Here is a 22,970-nt window from a genome sequence, read left to right as displayed (position 1 = left end):
TGAAACAATTAGAAAAAAAATGGGAAAACTGAGTTTTCAAGGATGAGTTCTTCAGGAAAAAGCCAAAGCTTTTAGAGAAATTGGATTCATTCATTCATTCATTCATATTCATTTAGCAAATATTAATTGCCTTCACTCCAAGCTAGATTCCAAGAATCCAACAAACGCTACTTGCCAAACGGAACCTGTTGGCTGGCGGGATGATAAGAGATCAGACAGTTGCCACACAATGTTAAAAGTGCCATGAAAAAGTAAGCATAGGGTGATGTGGAAGCACATGGTGCCTCTAATCTGGACAGATGGAAGATACTGAGATTTACAGTTAGGCAAGGGTCATTTTAAGCACTGCCTTATTGTATTTGTATTTAATAACATTTCGAAACATGGAGTAGAAGGAAAAGTGCAGGCAAACTATAAGAAGCTTCCAGGGATGTGTCTAACTTTGCAAATGAACAAAAATCTAATGTAGACATATCCTGGAAACTTCCCATAATTTACCTGCACTTTTCCATTCCAAATGTAGGTTTGGACATTTAACAAACAGAGGCCTCAAAGGGTTATCCTGTTAAGATTTTAGTAGATACAGCAGGGGCTTGAAGGAATGTTGATTCCATATCTCTTGGCCTCCTTTTATGAATCCAGTTCTGTGCTAGCTCTGTGAGTAAATGAAAATGCCTTCAAAATTGGGATGCCAGAGTTAGCCAGCAAAGCAACAAAGGAACACGTATCAGCTAAGTGTGGGAAGGGAAATATGTACCAGTCGCTATATACTTTCATACGTCATTTTAACCTCATATCAACTCTATCAATTCAGATAATGACACAGGGTTAAAGAATAGAGGCTGAGCACCTGGCTGTCCACAGACACAATGAGCCAGCAGGAGCACCGCGGCAGCGCCCGGGGCCCTCCGAGAGTTCTGGCCTTAACGCCTAGAAATGTGCCATTGTCTCCTGTGTTTCTCGTTCCCGATTCTCGTCGGGAACGCCACTGGCTAGTACCGTGCCTGGCCCCCAGTGCTCAATCCCTGGTAGTTGGGAGGACGAAAAGGAAATCCCTCTCTGTTCCGTCCTCACCGCAGCCCTGAGCCAGGCCCTCACACGGAGGCCTCCAGAGTTAAAGGCGCTCTGAGGAGATGCAAGTTGTGTCCAAAACCTCCCACTTCCGGGTCTCCTGAACGTCCCAAAAAGTTCCTTAGGCCCTTAGGCGTTAGGCCAACCCCAGGCCTCGACTGGCCCCGCCCACTCCCCGCGGCCGGAAGTGGCGGCGCAGAGCGCAGTAAATGCGTGCCCGTAGGCGCGACCTCGGGCGGTTGGTGGGGCTACTGGGTCTTACCAGTCCGCTGCGTGAGTCCCGGAGGGGGGGTTGCCGAGGAAACGCCTCTCCGGCGTCCTTCCCCTCCCCGGGGTCCTTTGAACCTAGTTTGGCTGGGACTCGCCTTCTGGCGGCGCGGAGGATTTCAAGGCCCTGACGCGCGGCCCTGAATTTCCGGAAGTGGGGTCCACACCGCGCAGTCAAGATGTGCTCGACGCCCGGAATGCCGGCGCCAGGGGCCTCGCTGGCCCTGCGGGTATCCTTCGTGGACGTGCATCCCGATGTGATCCCGGTGCAGCTGTGGGGGCTGGTGGGCGAGCGGCGGGGCGAGTACCTGCGGCTGAGCCGGGAAATCCAGGAAGCGGCGGCCACGCGCGGCCAGTGGGCGCTGGGCAGCGCCTCGGCCTCTCCCGGCGAGCTGTGCCTGGTGCAGGTGGGGCTTCTGTGGCACCGCTGCCGCGTGCTCAGCCGGCAGGCACAGGAGAGCCGTGTCTTCCTGCTGGACGAGGGCCGCACCATCACTGCCGGCGCAGGCTCGCTGGCGCCCGGGCGCAGAGAGTTCTTCAACTTGCCCTCGGAAGTGCTGGGCTGCGTGCTGGCAGGCCTGGTGCCGGCAGGCTGCGGCGCGGGCGCGGGCGAGCCGCAGCACTGGCCCGCCGACGCCGTGGACTTCCTTAGCAACCTTCAGGGCAAGGAGGTGCACGGGTGCGTCCTGGACGTGCTGCTGCTCCATCGCCTAGTCCTCCTGGAGGTGCCCGATGTGTTCCAACAGATGCGGGAGCTGGGCCTGGCCCGGCGGGTGCCCGACAGCCTCTTCCGTTCGTTGCTGGAGCGCTATCTCACAGCGGCCACTGCTAGCGTGGGCTCTGGGGTCCCGGTTCTCTCGCGAGTCCCGCTCAAGCAAAAGCAGCCTGGTCTGGATTACTTCTATCCCCAGCTGCAGCTGGGCGTGACGGAGCCCGTGGTCGTAACCCAAGTGTGCCATCCCCACCGCATTCACTGCCAGCTCCGCAGCCTCTCGCAGGAGATCCACCGCCTCTCTGAGAGTATGGCCCAGGTATACCGGGGTTCCACAGGGACAGGGGATGAGAACTGCACCAGCGCCACCTGGGAGGAGAGGGAGGAGAGCCCAGACAAGCCAGGCTCTCCGTGTGCATCCTGTGGCCTGAATGGACATTGGTACAGAGCACTCTTGCTTGAGACTTTTCGGCCCCAGCGCTGTGCCCAGGTGCTTCACGTGGACTATGGAAGGAAGGAGTTAGTGAGTTGCAGTAGCCTTCGGTACCTGTTGCCTGAATATTTTCGAATGCCAGTGGTGACCTACCCTTGCGCTTTGTATGGACTCTGGGATGGTGGGAGAGGCTGGTCTCGGTCACAGGTTGGTGACCTGAAGGCGCTGATACTGGGCAAGGCAGTGAATGCAAAGATTGAATTTTATTGCTCCTTTGAGCATGTATATTATGTCACCCTGTATGGAGAAGATGGGATTAATCTGAACCGTGTGTTTGGAGTACAGTCGTATTGCTTGGCTGACCGAGTCCTTCAGAGCCAGGGAACAGAGGAAGAGGAACCAGAAACATCTCCTCAGTCTCAGTCTCCTGCTGAAGAAGTAGATGAAGAGATTTCACTCCCAGCCTTAAGATCTATCAGGTTAAAGATGAATGCCTTCTACGATGCACAGGTAGAGTTTGTTAAAAATCCTTCTGAGTTTTGGATTAGATTGAGGAAACACAATGTCACCTTCAGTAAGCTGATGAGGAGAATGTGCGGTTTCTATTCCTCTGCCAGTAAGCTGGATGGTGTAGTTTTGAAACCTGAACCTGATGACCTTTGCTGTGTCAAGTGGAAAGAAAATGGTTATTATAGGGCCATAGTCACCAAGTTGGATGACAAGAGTGTGGATGTATTCTTAGTTGACCGAGGCAATTCGGAAAATGTGGACTGGTATGACGTAAGGATGCTGCTTCCTCAGTTTAGGCAGCTGCCAATATTGGCTCTGAAGTGCACCCTAGCTGATATTTGGCCTTTGGGAAAAACTTGGAGCCAGGAGGCAGTTTCCTTTTTTGAAAAGACTGTGCTCCACAAAGAATTAGTCATCCATATTCTTGATAAACAGGATCATCAATATGTTATTGAGATTCTTGATGAATCAAGAACAGGGGAAGAAAACATTAGTAAGGTAATTGCCCAAGCTGGATATGCCAAGTATCAGGAATTTGAAACAAAGGAAAATATCCCGGTAAATGCCCACTCCCCAGGGCATGTTTCAAATCATTTTACTACGGAAAATAACAAAATACCTTTTGCCAAAACTGGAGAAGGAGAGCAGAAAGCCAAGAGAGAGAATAAAACCACATCTGTTTCAAAAGCTTTGAGTGACACAACAGTTGTGACAAATGGTTCAGCTAAACCAGTTGTGCAGGAAAAAGTGAAAAGAGCATCTGTTTATTTTCCTCTTATACAGAATTTCTTGGAAATTAAGCCAGGCTCCTCTTGTAAAGGAGAGCTGGAAGTTGGAAGTACAGTAGAAGTCAGAGTGTCTTATGTTGAAAACCCTGGCTATTTCTGGTGTCAGCTGACCAGGAATATACAAGGACTTAAAACTCTAATGTCTGATATTCAGTACTATTGCAAAAATATAGCTGCTCCTCACCAGGGAAACACCCCTGCTTGTTTGGCTAAGCGAACGGTAAACAGACAATGGTCCAGAGCGCTCATTAGTGGGATACAATCTGTGGAGCATGTCAATGTAATATTTGTAGATTATGGAGACAGAGAAATGGTATCTGTGAAGAATATTTATTCAATTAGTGAAGAATTTCTCAAGGTTAAGGCTCAGGCTTTTAGGTGCAGCCTTTATAATTTAATTCAACCAAATGGTCAAAATCCCTTTGTTTGGGATGTAAAGGCGATACAAGCTTTCAATGAATTTGTAGATAATGCATGGCAAAAAAATCTAGAATTAAAATGTACGGTATTTGCTCTGGCTTCAATTAATAATGAAGAACTGTTTAACATTGTGGATTTGCTAACACCCTTTCAGAGCGCATGCCATTTCTTGGTAGAAAAGAGACTTGCGAGACCAGTAAAACTTCAGAAGCCTTTGGAGTCCTCTGTTCAGCTACATTCCTACTTCTATTCTATGCATGATATGAAAATTGGAAGTGAAGAATTAGTGTATATAACACATATTGATGACCCTTGGACATTTTATTGCCAGCTGGCAAGAAATGCAAGTATTTTAGAACAGTTGTCATGTAGTATTACACAACTAAGTAAAGTTTTGCTGAATTTAAAAACATCTCCCTTGAACCCTGGAACCTTGTGCCTTGCCAAATATACTGATGGAAACTGGTATAGGGGCATAGTAATAGAAAAAGAGCCAAAGAAAGTCTTCTTTGTTGATTTTGGGAATATTTATGTAGTAACAAGTGATGATCTGCTTCCAATACCTAGTGATGCATATGATGTCTTACTTTTGCCCATGCAAGCTGTCAAATGTTCATTATCTGATATTCCTGATCATATACCAGAAGAAGTGGTGTTGTGGTTTCAGGAGACTATTTTAGATAAGTCACTGAAGGCTTTAGTTGTAGCAAAAGATCCAGATGGAACACTGATTATAGAACTATATGGTGATAATATTCAAGTTAGTGCTAGTATTAATAAGAAGTTGGGGCTACTTAGTTACAAAGATAGAATAAGAAAAAAAGAAAGTGAACTGCTCCCTTCTACAATTGAAAATCTTGCAGAAAAAAATGAGAATATGAAGTTGCCATGTACAGAGTATTTAAGTAAATCAGTAGGGAACAAGTTACATAATAAAGAAATTTCGGAACAGTCATATAAACCTAAGATCAACTCATCATACAAGGAACTCAGACTTTTACAAAGTTTAACAAAAACAAACTTAGTCACTCAATATCAAGACACTGTGGGAAATAAAAATAGTCAAGTGTTTCCATTAACAACAGAAAAGAAAGAAGAAATTTGTGCTGAGACACTCTTGAAAACAGCAAGAGTAGAAGCCACTCTTTCAGAGAGAAAATTAGGAGATTCATGTGACAAAGATTTACCTCTGAAATTTTGTGAGTTCCCACAGAAGACTATAATGCCTGGATTTAAAACAACTGTATATGTTTCTCATATAAATGACCTTTCAGATTTTTATGTTCAACTAATAGAAGATGAATCTGAAATTAGTCGTCTTTCAGAGAGATTAAACAGTGTTAAAACAGTGCCCGAATATTATGCAGGTCCACCTTTGCAAAGAGGAGATGTGATATGTGCTGTTTTCCCAGAAGACAATTTATGGTATCGTGCTGTGGTCAAGGAGCAGCAACCCAATGACCTTCTCTCTGTGCAGTTTATAGATTATGGCAATGTTTCTGTGGTTCATACTAACAAAATAGGTAGGCTTGACCTTGTTAATGCAGTATTGCCAGGATTGTGCATTCATTGCTCCTTGCAGGGATTTGGGGTTCCTGACAATAAAAACTCTAAGAAAATGATGCATTACTTTTCCCAACGGACCAGCGAGACTGCAATAAGATGTGAATTTGTAACATTTCGAGACAGATGGGAAGTTATTCTTGCTGATGAACATGGGATCATAGCAGATGACATGATTAGCAGGTATGCTGTCAGTGAAAAATCTCAAATAGAACTTTCTACCCAAGTAATTAAAGGTGCCGGTTCAAACTCTGCTAACAAATCAGACGTTGACACTTCAGTATTTCTTAACTGGTATAATCCAGAAAAAAAAATGGTAAGAGCTTATGCCACTGTGATAGATGGACCCGAGTACTTTTGGTGTCAGTTTGCTGATACAGAGAAACTTCAGTATTTAGAAGTAGAAGTACAGACTGCTGGAGAACAGGTAGTAGACAGGAGAAATTGTATCACATGTCCTTATATTGGAGATCCTTGTATAGTAAGATACAGAGAAGATGGACATTATTATAGAGCACTTATCACTAATATTTGTGAAGATTATCTTGTATCTGTCAGGCTTGTGGACTTTGGAAACGTTGAAGACTGTGTGGACCCAAAAGCACTCTGGGCCATTCCTTCTGAACTTTTGTCGGTTCCCATGCAAGCCTTTCCATGTTGCCTCTCGGGATTTAACATTTCAGAAGGAGTATGTTCTCAAGAGGGAAATGACTATTTCTATGAAATAGTAACAGAAGATGTGTTGGAAATAACAATATTAGAAATCAGAAGGGATGTTTGTGATATCCCTTTAGCAATTGTCGACTTGAAAAGCAAAGGTAAAAGTATTAATGAGAAAATGGAGAAATATTCTAAGATTGGTATTGCTAAAAGTGCTCTTCCCTATGAAAATACGGACTCGGAGATAAAGCAGGCTCTTGGGTCCTGCAATCTTGATGTAGGACTTAAGAAATTAAGTAATAAAGCTGTCCAAAATAAAATATATATGGAACGGGCAGATGAGCTTGCTGAAAGAACTGAAAAAGATGTAAACAATATCGGAACCAAACCAAGTAACTTCCGTGACCCTAAAACTGATAACATTTGTGAAGGTTTTGAAAACCCCTGCAAAGATAAAATTGATACTGAGGAACTGGAAGGTGAAGTAGAGTGTCATCTGGTTGACAAAGCAGAGTTTGATGATAAATACCTAATTACAGGATTTAACACATTACTACCACATGGTGATGAAACAAAGGAGATACTAGAACTGAATTCACTTGAGGTGCCACTTTCTCCTGATGATGAATCAAAAGAATTCTTAGAGCTGGAATCTATTGAGTTACAGAATTCTCTGGTGGTGGATGAAGAAAAAGAGGAGCTAAGCCTGGTGCCACCAAGTATGCCACTCTCCCAAGAGTGTGTCACAAAAGGTGCCCTGGAGCTATTTACAGGGCAGATTCCTCTCACCTGTGAAGCTGAGAAACAACCAGAACTAGAGCTACCTACAGCCCAGCTGCCTTTAGATGACAAGATGGATCCTTTGTCTTTAGGAGTTAGTCAGAAAGCACAAGAGTGCATGTGTACTGAGGACGTGAGAAAGTCAAGTTGTGTAGAATCTTTTGATGACCAGCACAGGATGTCATTGCATCTACATGGAGCAGATTGTGATCCTAAAACACAGATTGAAATGAATATATATGAAGAAGAATTTATAGAGTATAAAAACAGGGATGACATTTCAGCATTGATGCCTTTGTTCCCTGAGGAAGAAAGCAGTGATGGAAGCAAGCACAATAATGGTTTACCAGATCATGTCTCAGGTATGTGAATTTTTTTTCCCATTTACTTTTGTAATTTTGTTTGTTTGTTTATTTGTTTGAGGTGAGGTCTTGCTCTGTCATCTAGGCTGAAGTGCAGTGGTGTGATCTTGGCTCACAGCAGCCTCTGCCTCCCGGACTCAAGTGGTCTTCCCACCCCAGCCCAGCCTCCCGAGTAGCTGGGACTACAGGCGTGTGCCACCACGCCCAGCTAATTTTTGTATTTTTTGTAGAGACAGTTTCGTCGTGTTATCCAGGCTGGTCTCAAACTCCTGGTCTCAAGCAATCCTCCTGCCTCAGCCTCCCAAAGTGTCCTTTTACTTTTAAGTTTAACATAGTGACTTTCCAAAGTTGTTTGTTTTAAAGAAAAGAGAATAATTGTTACATGGATTGCTAAAAAATAATTTTTTGTAAGAAAGATTAAAAACCTGGGAAGTGAATCAGATTGGATTTTATGAAGGGCATTTTAAACTTGGGGAAAATATATTGTGAAATCAGTGCAAAATTTTATATGCTGGAAGAAATGCTGAAATATTAGTTTTGTGTTTAAAAATTGAATGCTTAAAATCTATGAGTCTCCAAAAGGTAATCACATTTAAAATGTAATCACATTTATAATCAAGAGGGCAAGTGTTGGTAAGTTTTATAAAACATGGTATTCCCTTGCCAAGTACTATGGTAGGCATAACTTTACAGTAAGGATTATTTTAACAGGGTCTTTTAGACTTAACTGTATCATGCATTGATCTTGCAATTCATTAGAAACCCGCAAACAAAAAAAAATAGATTTAGGTAGCCTATATTAAAAAATTTGTCATGAGTAAATCTTGGAGAACATTTATTATATTAACATTTTTATAAATTATTTTTACTGCTGTTTTCTTTGCTACTTAAAAAAAATTTAAATGGGTAACTTTTAGCTTTTTATAATCAATGCTATACTTTTTAAATGTCAATTTTTGTATTATGAAATTTGAACCATTGTAAAAATAAGGAAAATAATGAAATAGTGAGAATGAAAATCAACAAAAAGTGATCAATGTTAACACCATGATGTATTTTCTTTTTGTTGTCTTTTACCATCTTTGTGTATGTCTACTGCATAGTTTTAAAAACAATTTAGATCATACTATCATACAGTATTGAATCCTGCATTTTAGTCCCTTAAAAATGCTTTCAAAATATTTTAATTGCATGGTATGCCATCCTGTGGGTACACATAAGTTATTTAAGTATTTCCCTTGTATTAGATATTTATTCCTCATTGTCACATTTAATAATAGTAAGTATTAACTCTGTGATAAGAATGTCTGCTCATTTGTAACACGCTGCTTTGTTATAGAAATGGCTGTTGTAAGTATAAAAGACACTTGTCTTAATAGTACCATATTTTATTAGCGATTTTCAGTGTTAGAAATCAGATTCACATCCTTATGATGGTGATTTTTTTGTTTGGTTTGTTGGTTTAGAAAAGCAGCAAGAGATTATATGGGGGAGGGGCGCTAGAAGAATTTTAAACAAAATTGAGGGAGACGGTCATATCAATGTACTAATTACATGATATTGATGATATAGAAATAATGCACATTAGGAAAATGCTTTGCTTGTGTATGTTACATTAAGGAATTAAGAGATATGCATTGAGTCTTAATTCAATTTGGCAGCTCAACCACAGAACACCTACACTCTGAAAGCCTTTACTGTTGGATCTAAATGTGTTGTGTGGTCAAGTCTAAGAAACACATGGTCTAAATGTGAGATTTTAGAAACAGCTGAAGAAGGAACAAGGGTAAGTGACGTTTAAGTTCTTTATCTCCAAATGTATTTGCAGACTATTAAGGAAATTTTACCAGACTCTGTTAGACTAGAGAATGCAATTGAACAAATGTTTACCTGCTTGTTCCCCCTGATAATTTGATGTAATGCACAAATATTTTAAATCTCCATATATAAGAATCGTAGCAAGAAATCATCCTAGGCTGTATCATCTATCTCTCTTACTCTTTCTAAATTCTGTTAGTCATCTAGTTCCACACTTTACACATCTTACCTCTTAGTTGGAATTTTTTATATCTAGTGCCACTACCTTAGTTGAGTCATTTCACAGCTACATTCCTCTAATAACCTTCTATTTTGTTTGCTGCTTCTAGTCTTCTTTAAATTGATGGTCCACGGTGTCAGGGTGAAGTTTGTAAAAGGCAAATTTGTTTACATCATTATTGCGTGAAACTTATTAGGGACTTCCAGTTGATTGTGTTTCTCCCGTGATTTGAAAACCACCTGTTTGAGAATTACCTGGTGTATTTTTTAAATTGTATTATAGATTCCTAGGCCTTGGCCTGGCCTGCTAATTCAGAATTTCTGGGGTTAGGATTCCAGAATGTGCATTAATATTCCATTAAAATTGGAGAGCCCCTGACCTGGAACATAAAAGTCAAGCTCATTAACATGGCATAGGATATACAATCTGCTTGCTGTTTCGATATATTTAATAATTCAGTTCTATTTTACCTATATTCCATCCTGTTACCGAACTGGTTAATTCCAATTTACTTACCCATTGCCTCTACCAGGGAGCCATTCACTGACGTTGTTTTCTAAATTAATCCTTGTCCTCAACCTTCCCCCCGTCCCAAAAAGGCCTTATTTCTGTATTACATTCCTATACCCCTTACTGCTGAAGTCTGTACTTCTATGGTGTATTGTAATTATCTGCTTAGAGGTCTTTCCTCTGCTAGATTTTGAACTATTTGATGTTGAAATTTTATCCATCTTTGATCACCAGTCATAGATACTCTGTATATGTTTGGGAAACTGAAGTAGCATGGAGTTTGAAACATAAGGTTGAAGTTCAATAAATTCATTTTCATTGTTTTTTAAAGTATTTCATTTTAGGGCCAGGTGCAGTGGCTCATGCCTGTAATCCCAGCATTTTGGGAGGCCAAAGCAGGTAGATTGCTTGAGCCAAGGATTTTGAGACCAGAGTGGGCAGCATAGTGAAACCCTGTCTCTACCCAAAATACAAAAAATTAGCTGGGCATGGTGGTGTGCGCCTGTAGTCCCAGTTATTTGGGAGGCTGAGGTGGGCAGATTGCCTTGAGCCCAGGAGGTCGAGGCAACAGTGAGCTGTGATCCTGCCACTGCCCTCCAGCCTGGGCAATAGAGCAAGACCCTATCTCAAAATAATAATAATAGTATATTATTTTTAAAATAATTGCTCTGGTACATAAATCAGTTATTTTTTTGAATTGGACACTTAAAAAAAAATTGTTTTCTCCTGTAGGTTTTGAACCTTTCAAATGGTATGGAGGAGATAGTGAACCCTGAGAATGTCTGGAATGGCATACCCAAATCGGATAAGCGTCCACCTGAGGTATGGAATTGTATGAGTAGTAATTAGTGAGAGCATTGTTCTTCATTTTGAAAGGTGATTTAACAAACTATTTCCAAAGCCCTTGCGTTTGGAAAAATGGGAGAAAAATCCTGTGACAATAGTTAAAAGCAGCAATAACAAAATGGATGATTTTGGTCCTTATGCCAAGTATTCTCTGAGAAAACTGTTATTAATGTTTTACTCCTTGATTAGAAAATGTTTTGGTGTTCATGACTCTTATAAAATATATATTAGATGCAGAAAACCTGGGAAATATGGCAATATTAAAAACGAGAAAGTAACAATCACCTGTAATATACCCATCCAGAGACAAGTAGGTTGACCAGTTTGGTTTTCTTTTATAATTTTTCTGTTTATATGTAATGTAAGTATTGCATCTACATAGTTTAGACACAATTGATTTCATCCTATGTGTAGTTTTATATTTTGATTTTCTTCATTTAAGACGATATGGTGGGCAATTTGCCATGACATTATGATGTGTCTGGGCATTTGAATTTATCCTGTTTGGGGTTGGTTGAACTTCTTGAACTTCTCACTTCATAATCTTTGTCTGATAGTTTTAATATCTGGTCCTCTTGGGGTTTGTAGCTGTTGATTTTCTTTTCTCTAGAGAAATGGTCAGCTTTTCTTGGTTCTTTGTATGTTGAGTAATTTTGGATTATATCCTGAACATTTTGCATATTATGTTTTAAGACTTTGGGTCCTGTTAAAATCTGGAGAATGTTGAAGTTTTTGTTATAGCAGATGATCAGCTGGTTTCAATTCATACCACATGTTCTGTTTCTCCTTCTATAGTTGGTGATTCTCCTGTCGGTTTAGTTTTCAAAGCCTTTGCTGTTCAGATCCTCCCGGTACATAAGCCACCCAGGGTAGTCATGGACTTTGGTCAGTGGTTTATATAGTAGTTAGGTGTCAGAGACTTTGCTGTGCTTATTTGGCTCTGTTCTGCATGTGCATAGCTCAGGGGCAATCCTGAGACTTACAGTTCACGTGTAGCATTAGGAGTTAAACATTTTCAACTCTTTTCCTCTCTGAGATGTTCTCCACATTTTCTGGCTCCCAGGATCCTCTTTTATCCAGCCTCCAATGGCCCCTTTTTCTCATCCCCTAGCCAGACAGTATTTTTCTCTCAACCTCTGTTCCACCACACAGTTCTGTTTGATTGCGCATAAGAAGCAGATAAAGAGATAACAAAAACAATCTCCTATTACTACTCTTCAGACAACAGAAAGCTCTTTTCCTGGTTCCACTGGCTAGAGAGATGGGTCATCTCTTACATTTGTAGGTGCCTATGTTGCCATAGCTGTCACCAGGTAGTAACTGGGGCTAGCCACCCTCAGGGCAGGGCCAGAAGAAAAACAGAAAAAAAACATAACACCACAATACAGCAAAGAGATTTCCTACCTATTTCTTACTCTCTAGCATTCAGGGTTCCTTTATCCCTTGTCCCCTGACTATAAATAAGAAATTTCTCTCAGAATTTTACTGTCTGCCCTAGCTGGGCAGTTTTGATTTGGCCCACCCTCAGATCAAAATCAGGAGACAAAGAAGTAAAAAAAAGAAAAGGCCTGTGAAACTCACTCTTGTTGTGAGTCATTATTCACGTTTTTACTTTAATTCTTAATCTACCTATTCCTGTTCACTTTTGAATCTTTGAGTAGTTGCTTTTTATATTCTGTCTAGAATTTTTCATTGTAATCAGTGATAGAGAGGTTATAGTCAGCTTATTCCATCTTGGCTGCACTCAGAAAGCCATAAACAATATTTAATAGCTGAATAATGCTGCATGACACTAGTGAACCATAATGTAGTAAATATTTTCTGTAGTGTTGGATATTTAGGTCATTTGAAATTTTTACTATTAAAAATCATTGAACATCTCTCTTTACATTATGTTAATTACTTTTTTGCTTAGGTCAGAAATAACAGCCTACTACACTTTTTGCGTCAGTATTTACTAAAACTTTTTACATTCAGGTTGTCTCCATCCATTAATTATGAAGAATCCAGAGCCAAATGCATACATATGTACATACAAGATTCAGTTGGATAAAGTTCTCTATGCCTGCCACATAGAAAAGAACTATTTAGGACTATTAAAAGTAAACATAAAATCATGTATCTAGATAAGTAAATAGATAACTACCTCTGGCTTTGACTAAGCCAGTTAGCAGACATATAGAAATTACTTATGAGTAAGGCTCTAAAATGTTTTGATTTAGTTACTAATGAGATTTAAATATCCTTCCCTCAAATTTGAGGAAGCTCTTAAATCTGGATACCTGTCTACAAATGAGCTAACTTTCCTTACAAAGTGAATATTGTATTATGCATGACGTTTTTTATGATACATCAAGTCACTATGATCTAGGAATCTAATTACATTTTTAAAAAATGGTTTCTCATCTGAGTTATTTTATTTTACCATAAGAGTATCTTGTTAATTAGTTTCTGTATCACATAATGCATGCACATGTTGCTGTTGGTTGTTAAAAGGAATATAGGAGAAATATTTCCCTTTTCATTGTCTTTAATAAAGCATCTGTGGCTCTACATGGATACCGTGTTTGAATAACAGCCCCTTGAACAATGATGTGCCTCCCCCCTTCACCAATTACCAGAGTTGTTGGGGGTTTGGGAGCTAAACATTGGAAAAGGGTACTTTACGCCCCATGTAGAGTGCTCCAGGGGTATGTTCTAGAGAAATGAGTATTTGAAGAATAGAAAATGTACTTCACGTGATCCTCATTATAAAATCAGATTGTCATAATTTTGATAAAAATACATTTTGTTGTTTACATCTTTTCTGGCTTATCTGTGGTTCTATTTCTGATTTGAATTATTTTGTGCTCATGATAAAGAATCAATAGCAATTCAAAGATTCCTTTTGTTAGGCTGTATCCGAAAGAGTAGGGAAAGATCTTTACTTCATGTCATCAGGTGATACCACAATTAAAGGTAACTTGTGTTTTTAAAACAAAATACTTTTATCACCCAGAATTACAATCTCTTAAAAATACTGTTATGCTGAATCCCTCAAACAAAAATGGTTTATCAATTTCTCTGGACATAGGTAGCAGGGAAGAAAAACCACTTTAGGTAAAAAAAGTTTGAATATACTTATGGGAATAAATAACCAAAATGAGGATTTCTTGAAATATAGGAAATTTGTTAATTGATCTTGAAAGTTAAATTATGAATGTGATCAATTCACATTTTAAAGAATTTTATCTGTTAATTAACTCATATGTTCAAATGATCTTTGTTAAATAATCTCTTGGAATTTTTGAATCTTTATATAAGATTCAAATTATTGGTTGGTTCTTGGTATTGCACATTCTTGTTCATAAATAATGCAATGTTCTTAGAAATGAGGCACGTTGAGAATAAAATCAGCTCATGATAGCTTTAATATCATGTGAAAAATATATATTAATCAAAAAGGACAAAGAACTAATTGATTATCAGCCTTGTTCACACCATTGTAGCAAAATATAAAATATGCCAATTTCATAATTTTTAAGAGAAACTTGATTTGATGGTACAGTGTGAGAACCAAAATATTAATAATAAAATAAAACATTATTTCTATGGAAATAATGCCCTGTAGTAACTAGAATACTCATCTGTCCCCCCTCCCTTTTAGAGAACATTACATTTGTCACGGTAACACCCATGGAAATAAATTTTTTTGTTTGTATGTTTCTTTCTGTTTGAAGTTTTTCTCTTTTTGTTTCAGAAAAGGGGTTTGGAGGTGATGGAGATTTAATTGTGGATCTATAGCTGTGGCCAATCAGTCAGAAGCTGCCCTCGAACAAGTGGCATCTTACCCAGACCGACAGAATATTTGAGAAAATTGAAAACATGTAACCACAGGAAGTTGTTATTTTCAAAAACTTTTATATAGGTGGAAAACAAAATAGGTCTCAGGTTGACAGTGGAGTGTATTTATAGTGACACTGTTGTATATACGGATCTGGGATCTTTCCTCTTTATTGTCTTATGTTTCTAATTAGTTGGAAGGATTTATTTTGCTAAACAGTTCACTAACACATTACATTTCAAAAAACTATTTTGGTACCTTTCAAATACAGTGTTTACATTAAAATAGAAAAATAAAGCCTCATGACAAGTACATTATTTGATTCTACTTAGGATAGCTTTTTAGCAGGATCTCCTTCAGAATTTTTGTCTTGATTTTGAATCTTTGCCTGTTTGTCTAAACATTTGACTAACATTCTGTTTGAATTTGGAAGTATTCTAATACAAGATTTGAATAAAGTTTATCCTTAAATAAAGTTTATCCTTAATATGATGGTCTCAGTTTATTAAAAAGGAAATAGAACTCTTAAATATACTTGGTTCCATCTCTCCTCTATAATGGAGGATTGGGGAAAGCATAGTAATATTAAATGTTAGTTCTTATGTATTAGTCACTTAGCTTGTACTTTAAATGCATTTTTTCACTTTAATCATCAACTTTGAAGTGCATATCAATATTATCCATATTTTATAGGTGAGAAAATTGAAGCTTCATAGAGAGGTTAAATTACTTGCCTAAGGTCAGATAGCTAATGAGTCTCAGAGGCTTGATCAAGCCCAGACCTACCTAACTTTAAAGCCCATGACTTTTTAAACATGATTTTGCAAAGTATAGATCTTAGCTTTTGGAAACAGATCTTAGCTGTATGCTGCTTAACAGATATGTGACATAGGCAAATTATGTAATATTTTGAGATTTGATCTTCTTCATCTGTAAAGTGGTGATGATAAAACCTTTCTTGCAGTGTTTTTTAAGATTAGAAATAATTTATATAAAGTCCCTGAAAAGGTGTAGGCATTTGGTAATTGTTTCTTTTCCCTGAAAAATACTCAGTGTGTACTATGTTAGGTTATTTCTTTTTAACCTTAACTTATTAGATATTTTCAATAGTTATTTTCTCCTTTCAGCATCAGCATGCACCACCAACAAAAGAGATTGTAAGAAAAAAAAAAGTGTTGAATGGCACATCCATACAGTTGGAATGTTTATTTCTAAAATAAATGGGGAAAAAAGGTTTGCTAAATGAGACTGGGGTAAAGGTGTATCTCTGTGAAGCATTATCAGACTCTGAAGCCTAATGGAAATAGAATTATGAACCTTAAAAACCAGGTATAATTTCAGTAAGTAGAAGGGAGAGAGGTTTGCATTAAAAGTAATTGAGGTAGATGGGTATATTACTCCTGGAATAATGAATAAACAAGTTTGGCTTACTCGTATAGACAATATAATGTGAATTGTCAGGAGCAAAGCTCAGAGAAGATGTGTTAGGGTCAGATTATAGGAAGCCTTCAGTTTCAAGCTGAGTTTAACTCCCTATTTTAAAACATTGAATGGCTACAGAGGTAAAATTTCTCAGAATTAGTGACTTTGCACCTGACGCTACTAAGATAGGACTAGGGTACCAAATGAGTGGTAAAAACTTTTATATCCCTTGGGAAATAAAATCATTTTCCATGATTCCCATATTTATAAGTGTATAAATTCTTAAGCTATATTTTTACCTCCATTTAATTGTGTTACTCTGTTTTACTACTACATATAGAATTGAAAACATAAAATTAATTGGAATATGAAGAAGCTAAATGTAATTCTGAATGTTTTATTATCCTTCACAGCCTTTGTGTGAGTACTAATGTATTTTAACTGGAATCCCTGCTATATGCTGTAATACCTATGGAACCTTTCTTTAGTAAGTAGAATGCCTTAAAGAATTAAAGAAAATGCCAAAAATTACCAATTTTCTCTAATCCACTGCCTTTGCCTCATCTCTAATATTCTTAACCCTTCTCCACTCCTCATTTAATCATCATTTGAATTTGTGTAGTACCACCAATCCTGTGCTAAAACAATGGGCTTTTGCTTGTTCTAATTTTTCTTACCATGACCAAAAGTCAAAGAAAAGTGCTGCCAAATTCTACCTAGAATATCGTGTTGCTAAAATTAAACTCTACCACCCATAGTAGATAATAAAAAGCAAGAAATTCTGTTTTTACTGTATGTTTAGAGGGTCTTGTATCATTGCAACAGGTTTTCACTGGCATTTTGCCTGTTTTAATCTACTTGTCTGTCAAAGTAATGTAAAAGCATGTTTTAACTTCGACACTAAAAAGGAAACATCTTTGTAAAATTAAAATTTAGGCTGATATGAACGTTGTATGCTGTATTCTTTCTTTACATCTAAAGGGAAAAAATTCTTAGTCTAAGCTTCAATCACGATTACAGTATAGCCTATATTTTAAAATATGAGTCCTTGGGAAAATACATTAAAAATCTCTCTCTCTCTTTCTCTCTCTCTCTCTCTCTCTCTCTCTCTCTCTCACACACACACACACACACACACACACACATAATTTTAGGCAGTTTTGAAGCAAGACTTCTAAAACTGTTTTAATCCTAATTCTAATTCTCTGTTCCTGAAGAGCTCTGTAACATGATGTGTTGATTGGTTGTATTAATGTTGGTCCCCGGGATAAGATTCTCATCATCTCCTTCAATCAAGCAGTCCCACTGATCAAAATCTTTATGAAGTCCTGTAAAATATAAAGTGTTAATGAACATATTAAACTTTTGAGAGCATTAAACAGTTTGGTGCCCCTAGGTGGCAATACAGATTTACAAATTACCCAAGTTGCATTAGGATGGTAGAGACAATGCTCTGTTTCAGCTGCCCCATGGCTGCTTTAGCAGCTGAATGCAAACGGGATAGGAGTGAGGCAACCTGCTGTCAGTATCCTCAACATGGAAGTCCACTCTAGGCTTCATACAAAGACTATTAGCTTTAACAGTTGGGTTTGCTTTCTATAATATATATGATGTAAAGCAGCAAAATTGACTCTCAAATTTCTGTTTTCAAATTGATTTACTGCTTTGTTCCATTGTAAACCAACTGGAAATAGTTTAAATGGTACTAAAGCTGTATTAAGATAGACAGGTTTGTCCTGAGATTCATCTGGTTTATTTCATGAAAAAATATTGGTTTCTTACCTAAATGCTTTTGTAAGAATGCTAATGAAGCTTTGTTGCTAAGATCAATCGCTACATCTGAATCTATATCTCCCTTTAATTTGAGCATGCGTCCAATTATTTTGCCAGTTGCAAAAGTGAAGTCAGCAAAATTCTGATGGACTGAACCCCTAAAAGAAAACAAGACATTTAAAAGTCACATTGTTTGATAAAATTATTAATTTTTTAGTTAGGGTGTAAGAAAGATACGGGTCTTGTTGGTCTGTTTAATGAAAACCAAGGAAGAAATAAAACTTGTAATTTGATCTACTTAGATGTATTTCAAGGGTCACAGGCTGTTTGTTTAGGGATCCCAGAGGATATTCATCTTCCCTCTAGAAAAACAAAGAATCTTGGTCTTGCTTGGTATCTTGATTTTAGAAGAAATGACTCTTGCTTTTTAGTGAATTGGAATACTTCCAATTTGTGTGTTGAGGGTCCCTGAACTCACAGCCAGAGCCTGCCACCTGCCCTCACCACTGAACATGGTATGTATTTGATGCTAGTCACTTTAAATTTAAATCACTTTAGATTTAAGCCTTAGAGGAAATAGATTTCAAACAACACCTTTCCCAGTTTTAAACTGTAAGCACTTTATAAATATCATTTGCACTGCTCTCTACATTCATCAATAGCCTAATGTCAAATAGAATGGCCTTTTTTTAGTCCTTATTTTCTACCACCACTGGGACATTTGACACTTGATGGCTTTCTTGCACTTTTTTTCTTTTCACTTCCTTAGCGTTGCACCTTCCCTTCTGACAATAACCACTCTATGTTCTTCACTGGCTCTTCACCCATTTCCCATTGGCTGAAAGTAGGCATTCCTTACGATTCTATTGCCAGACCAATTCTTTTCTCACTTTGCAATCTCTTCTACTTCAAATGTTTCATCTATGTTATCATGTAAGTTATATAATCATCCAGTTTGTGGCCAGACATCTATAAACAGATTCCCCCGTTCTCAAGCTAAGAAATTGTGAAGTTAAAAGACATCTTCCCAGCCCCACCCAAAGCTACTCTGCCTCTTGACTCTGCTGGTTCTTATAAGCAAACCATCATTCTCTTAGTTTTCTAAGCTCAAAATAGGGCCACTTAACTCCCTCTCACTCTTCCCCACATTGTAGTAGGAAACTCAAATGTCAGAAACATAAAGAAGATAAATGGCAGGATTACAAGAGAATTGCGAGCAGAAGCTTGGATGCTCTGACTGTGGAGAACTGGCTGGAGGAGGAGAAATGGAAGGAGCAGTATTAATGACAGGAGAAGCAGTAAAGAGGAGGGTCATAGTAGCCAAGGGAGCAGGAAGAGGGGTGGTCAGCAATGTTGAACAGATGCAGAAAGCAAGGTTGAGATTCTGAAGAGGCTGCTGGTGTGGCATGCAGCAGGCCTTTAGTGTCTTTGTTTTGGCATGCCGGTGGGGGCCCAGGAAGCTAGACCATAAGACTTAAAGAGTGAGTAGAAGTAAGCACATGCAATAACTAATATTTGTTATTCTTTGACGGTTTCTAGCAGAGAAGGGAAGAAAGAAAAGGTGAGAGCCTAGCAAGGAAGTAGGGTTGAGGGAGGGTTAGGTGCTTTGTATTATTTCCGTTTTAGAATTAGAGAGACTTGCACATACACATAAGCTAAATGAAGTCCTTGCCTGAAATACCTAAACCCTTCCTTACTATCTAAACTCTCTTGATCGAAACAAAATCCAATTTTAGTATCATCTATGAATCCTTTTCCGTTGGAAGAGACCCCTCTATTCTCTGAGCCCATAGTGGTTATTGCCTATACTCTGTATGTTTCCTTCTTGCCTCTTCTCTTCTCCTAAATAAACCAGATTTCAGATAGGAAAGGGCTGAGTTCAGGTCCATATTTGCTTTGTAATATCTCATTGAGAGTTCAAAACCTTATCAGGAGTTCTTTTTCACCTCCAGGATACAAGAATTGCCAACACTTGATGGTACCCCATTATAGCTTTGGGGAATTTATAAACTCATATTCTTTCTCAACAGGTAAGTATATTGCAGGTCTCGATAGATAATCTGACTTTTTCTTTAAAGAGTTCCTAGCCCAGCTTAATGATGAAATACTTCCCCCTAGCTCTACCCCCAAAAATCTGTAGGCATGTTCTGATGTTTAGATTAAAGTAGTATATAGTATTATGCTAATTTTAAAAATTACCAGTGATATAGTTTGGATCTGTGTCCCCACCAAATCATATGTCAAACTAGAATCCCCAGTGTCAGAGGTAGGGACTGGTGGGAGGTGATTGGATCATGGGAGCAGTTTCTCATGGTTTCATACCATCCCCCTTGGTGCTGTCATTGTGACAGTGAGTTCTTGTGAGACCTGGTTATTTAAAAGTGTGTAGTACCGTCACCCATCCCTCTCCTCCTCCTGCTCTGGCTATGTGAAGTGTTCATGCCCCCGTTGCCTTCTGACATAATCGTAAGTTTCCCGAGGCCTCCCCAGAAGCCAAGCAGATGCCAGCATCATGCTTCCTGCACAGGCTGCGGAACTGTGAGCCAATTAAATCTCTTTTCTTTATAAATTACCCAGTCTCAGGTATTTCTATATAGTAATGCAAGAACAGACGAATATAACCAGTATATATGCTATATACATTAACATTCCCATTTTAAAAAGAGTAAGACTAAATGTTCTTAGAAACTGAGATTATCTAATTCTCTCCTTATTGAAAGCCTAAACAACCAATTCAGCAATTCTGTAATGGTTACCCAATGATATCTATTGTTATTTATCCAAGCTTCAAGTTTGTTTCAGATAATGAAATAAGCCACTAATACTTACCTGATTGTAATCATCTTTCTTTCTTTATCAGGTGAGTAGCATTTTTTCATTTTTATGATATTAGCGGGATATTGGAAATATTCAGAGTTGATAAAAAAGAGGGGCTGAGGAATTCTGGAATACACTTCATCACCCAGTGGAAGCATCCATGCATCAAGGGCAATACCACATCTGTAGATATTTGTTGACAATGATGAAATTAAACTGGTTACATACTAGGCAACATTGAGAACATCCTAATAATGCTAGGATTGGTGGACATGCACCATACCAGTTTATTATGGGTTATCTCATTGGAATAAAGAGGTATTATGCTTCAATGTGGGAAAGAGATATGATTAGTTTTGTAAAGTATCAGACCTGGAATTATGTATAATCATTTTCTTTATATGCCTTTTAGGAATTGCAACCATTTGAGTGATATATCCTTAACAATTTTTATTCAAAATAAATTTTTAAATACATAATAATTTCTTCAACACTGTGGAGTATCTGAAAAAGTATAATAAATGCACCTTTGTTTTCAGAGCTTTTATGCACCTTGTAGTGTATTTATTATAGCTTTTTCAGAGTAGCAACTGGCCCATTACTTTACATTTAGAGGCGCTTCAGCTGAAAAACTGTCAGAGGGTTGAAGAAAAACACATGGAGCATATCATTTGAAAATGGAACTAACTTCCTTTTAAAAAATAAGTTTATCCTACGTTTCCTGCCTTTTGCTAAATGGATGAAAGAAGAGAATTATCTTACACTGAAATGAACTTCTAAGAAATTTGAGGTGAAGTTTTACAAATGATCCTGCCCACTGTCTATACAGTTGGCCCTATGTGATCTCATCAGTCTGGAATGAAGTAGTTTAAGAAAGAAAATGTTCCTGCAAGCTAGAAAACTGGGGTCTGGTCCCCACTCCTATACAAATAATCGTAATTTTAGATCCAGCTCCATCTTAAAGGTGGAAGGGGGAAAAGCCTAATTAAAAAATGTCCTGCCCACTGGAGAAGTCTGGCAATACTGTAAGATGACAATATTATTATCACAACCATTATGTCCCAAAAAATTATATAAAGATAAATTTTTAAGTGAAAAGTGTCAAGCCCTTGGGTAGACAAGAATAATGAGGGAAAACATGGGAGTAAGGGGAGATTTTAATAGCAGGAGAAGTAGATGTTTTAGCCTAGGAAAATGTATACAGAGTACTTGATGGGGGCAAAAGAATAGCCTTATAAACTCCAAGAGATCCCTTCTTCACTAAGAATTTGAATAAAAAATTATATCTTACATGAGTTATCACTCCCCCTCTTCCAGTAATTTACTATTCTCTTGCTTTACTATCTTATTTTCTTACCTGAATCTCTGATCTTCACTAAGAGTCTGAATAACCGTTGCTCCACCAAAAGAATGTCCAATTACTGCTATTTTTTCCCTATCAATAGAGTCCTATGTGAAAAAGCATGATATAAATTTATAATTATCTCGTCATGTTAGAAAAAATGATTTTGTCAATTATATAATTGTTCATCTCATGGGGATGGTTAAATACCTTGATTTCTTATAAAATAGAATATACATATACACACATACATTTATACATACCATACACACATATACATATATACATACACATATAAAACACATTTACACACACACATATATATATATAATATATGTAAAGGTTTGAAAGTAAACTTAATGGTCTTTGTAGTCACCCACACTGGAAATTTCAACATCAGTTCTGACTTCTGCCTCTCCTCACCCCATGTTTATTTGTTTTTTTCTTTCCATGAGTATTTATTGAGTACCTACTCTGTGCCAGGCACTGCAGTCTCATTTCAGTGAGCTTGCAGTCCATCAGGGAAGAAAGTTACACAGAGGCATGATGCAATACTGTATAGTGGTACAAAGGAGCACACAAGACAGACAGCGAGCCCGGTCCAGAAGTGGGCATTGGGGTCCAAGAAAACTTCTGAGAGGAGGTGATGCTTAACTGGAGTTTTGAAATTAAGTAGGAGTTAGGCAAGGGGAAGAGTGTGTCAGGCCAAGGGGACAACATGTACAAAGGCAAGGATACAGAGGAGAGTGGCTGCTTGAGGGACAACAAATTTCTTCATTGTATCTGGAGAACAGACCGTCATCTTCTTCTCTAGTTCCCCCTAATCCCTGCAC

At 38.4% G+C, this 22,970-nt stretch overlaps 2 protein-coding genes across 4 annotated transcripts in view; one reads left to right on the top strand and one right to left on the bottom strand.

The window, feature by feature from the left end:
* The first annotated feature begins 60 nt into the window (after positions 1 to 60).
* TDRD6 (tudor domain containing 6) lies at positions 61 to 17,152 on the top strand. Its single transcript, XM_001103211.3, has 4 exons — positions 61 to 7,566; positions 9,228 to 9,352; positions 10,847 to 10,936; positions 14,700 to 17,152. Exons 1-4 carry the CDS (start codon positions 1,518 to 1,520, stop codon positions 14,727 to 14,729), a joined length of 6,294 nt encoding a protein of 2,097 aa, XP_001103211.2. The 5' UTR covers positions 61 to 1,517; the 3' UTR covers positions 14,730 to 17,152.
* A 211-nt stretch (positions 17,153 to 17,363) lies between these two features.
* Positions 17,364 to 22,970, bottom strand: part of PLA2G7 (phospholipase A2 group VII) — a 33,329-nt gene continuing 27,722 nt past the window's right edge. For all 3 annotated transcript variants that reach the window (XM_015136497.3, XM_077999831.1, XM_015136498.3), the window contains exons 9-12: positions 22,153 to 22,244; positions 20,808 to 20,978; positions 17,988 to 18,136; positions 17,364 to 17,533 (exon numbers count right to left, since the gene is read on the bottom strand). In XM_015136497.3, the coding sequence (XP_014991983.1) occupies positions 17,403 to 17,533; positions 17,988 to 18,136; positions 20,808 to 20,978; positions 22,153 to 22,244 (543 nt within the window). In that variant the 3' untranslated portion in view covers positions 17,364 to 17,402. The remainder of the gene's footprint in view (positions 17,534 to 17,987; positions 18,137 to 20,807; positions 20,979 to 22,152; positions 22,245 to 22,970) is intronic.

This window comes from Macaca mulatta, chromosome 4 (assembly GCF_049350105.2).
Source record: "Macaca mulatta isolate MMU2019108-1 chromosome 4, T2T-MMU8v2.0, whole genome shotgun sequence".
Lineage (NCBI taxonomy): Eukaryota > Metazoa > Chordata > Mammalia > Primates > Cercopithecidae > Macaca > Macaca mulatta.
The sequence above is the reverse complement of the archived record's forward strand: the minus strand, read 5'-3'. Positions and strand labels throughout refer to the sequence as shown.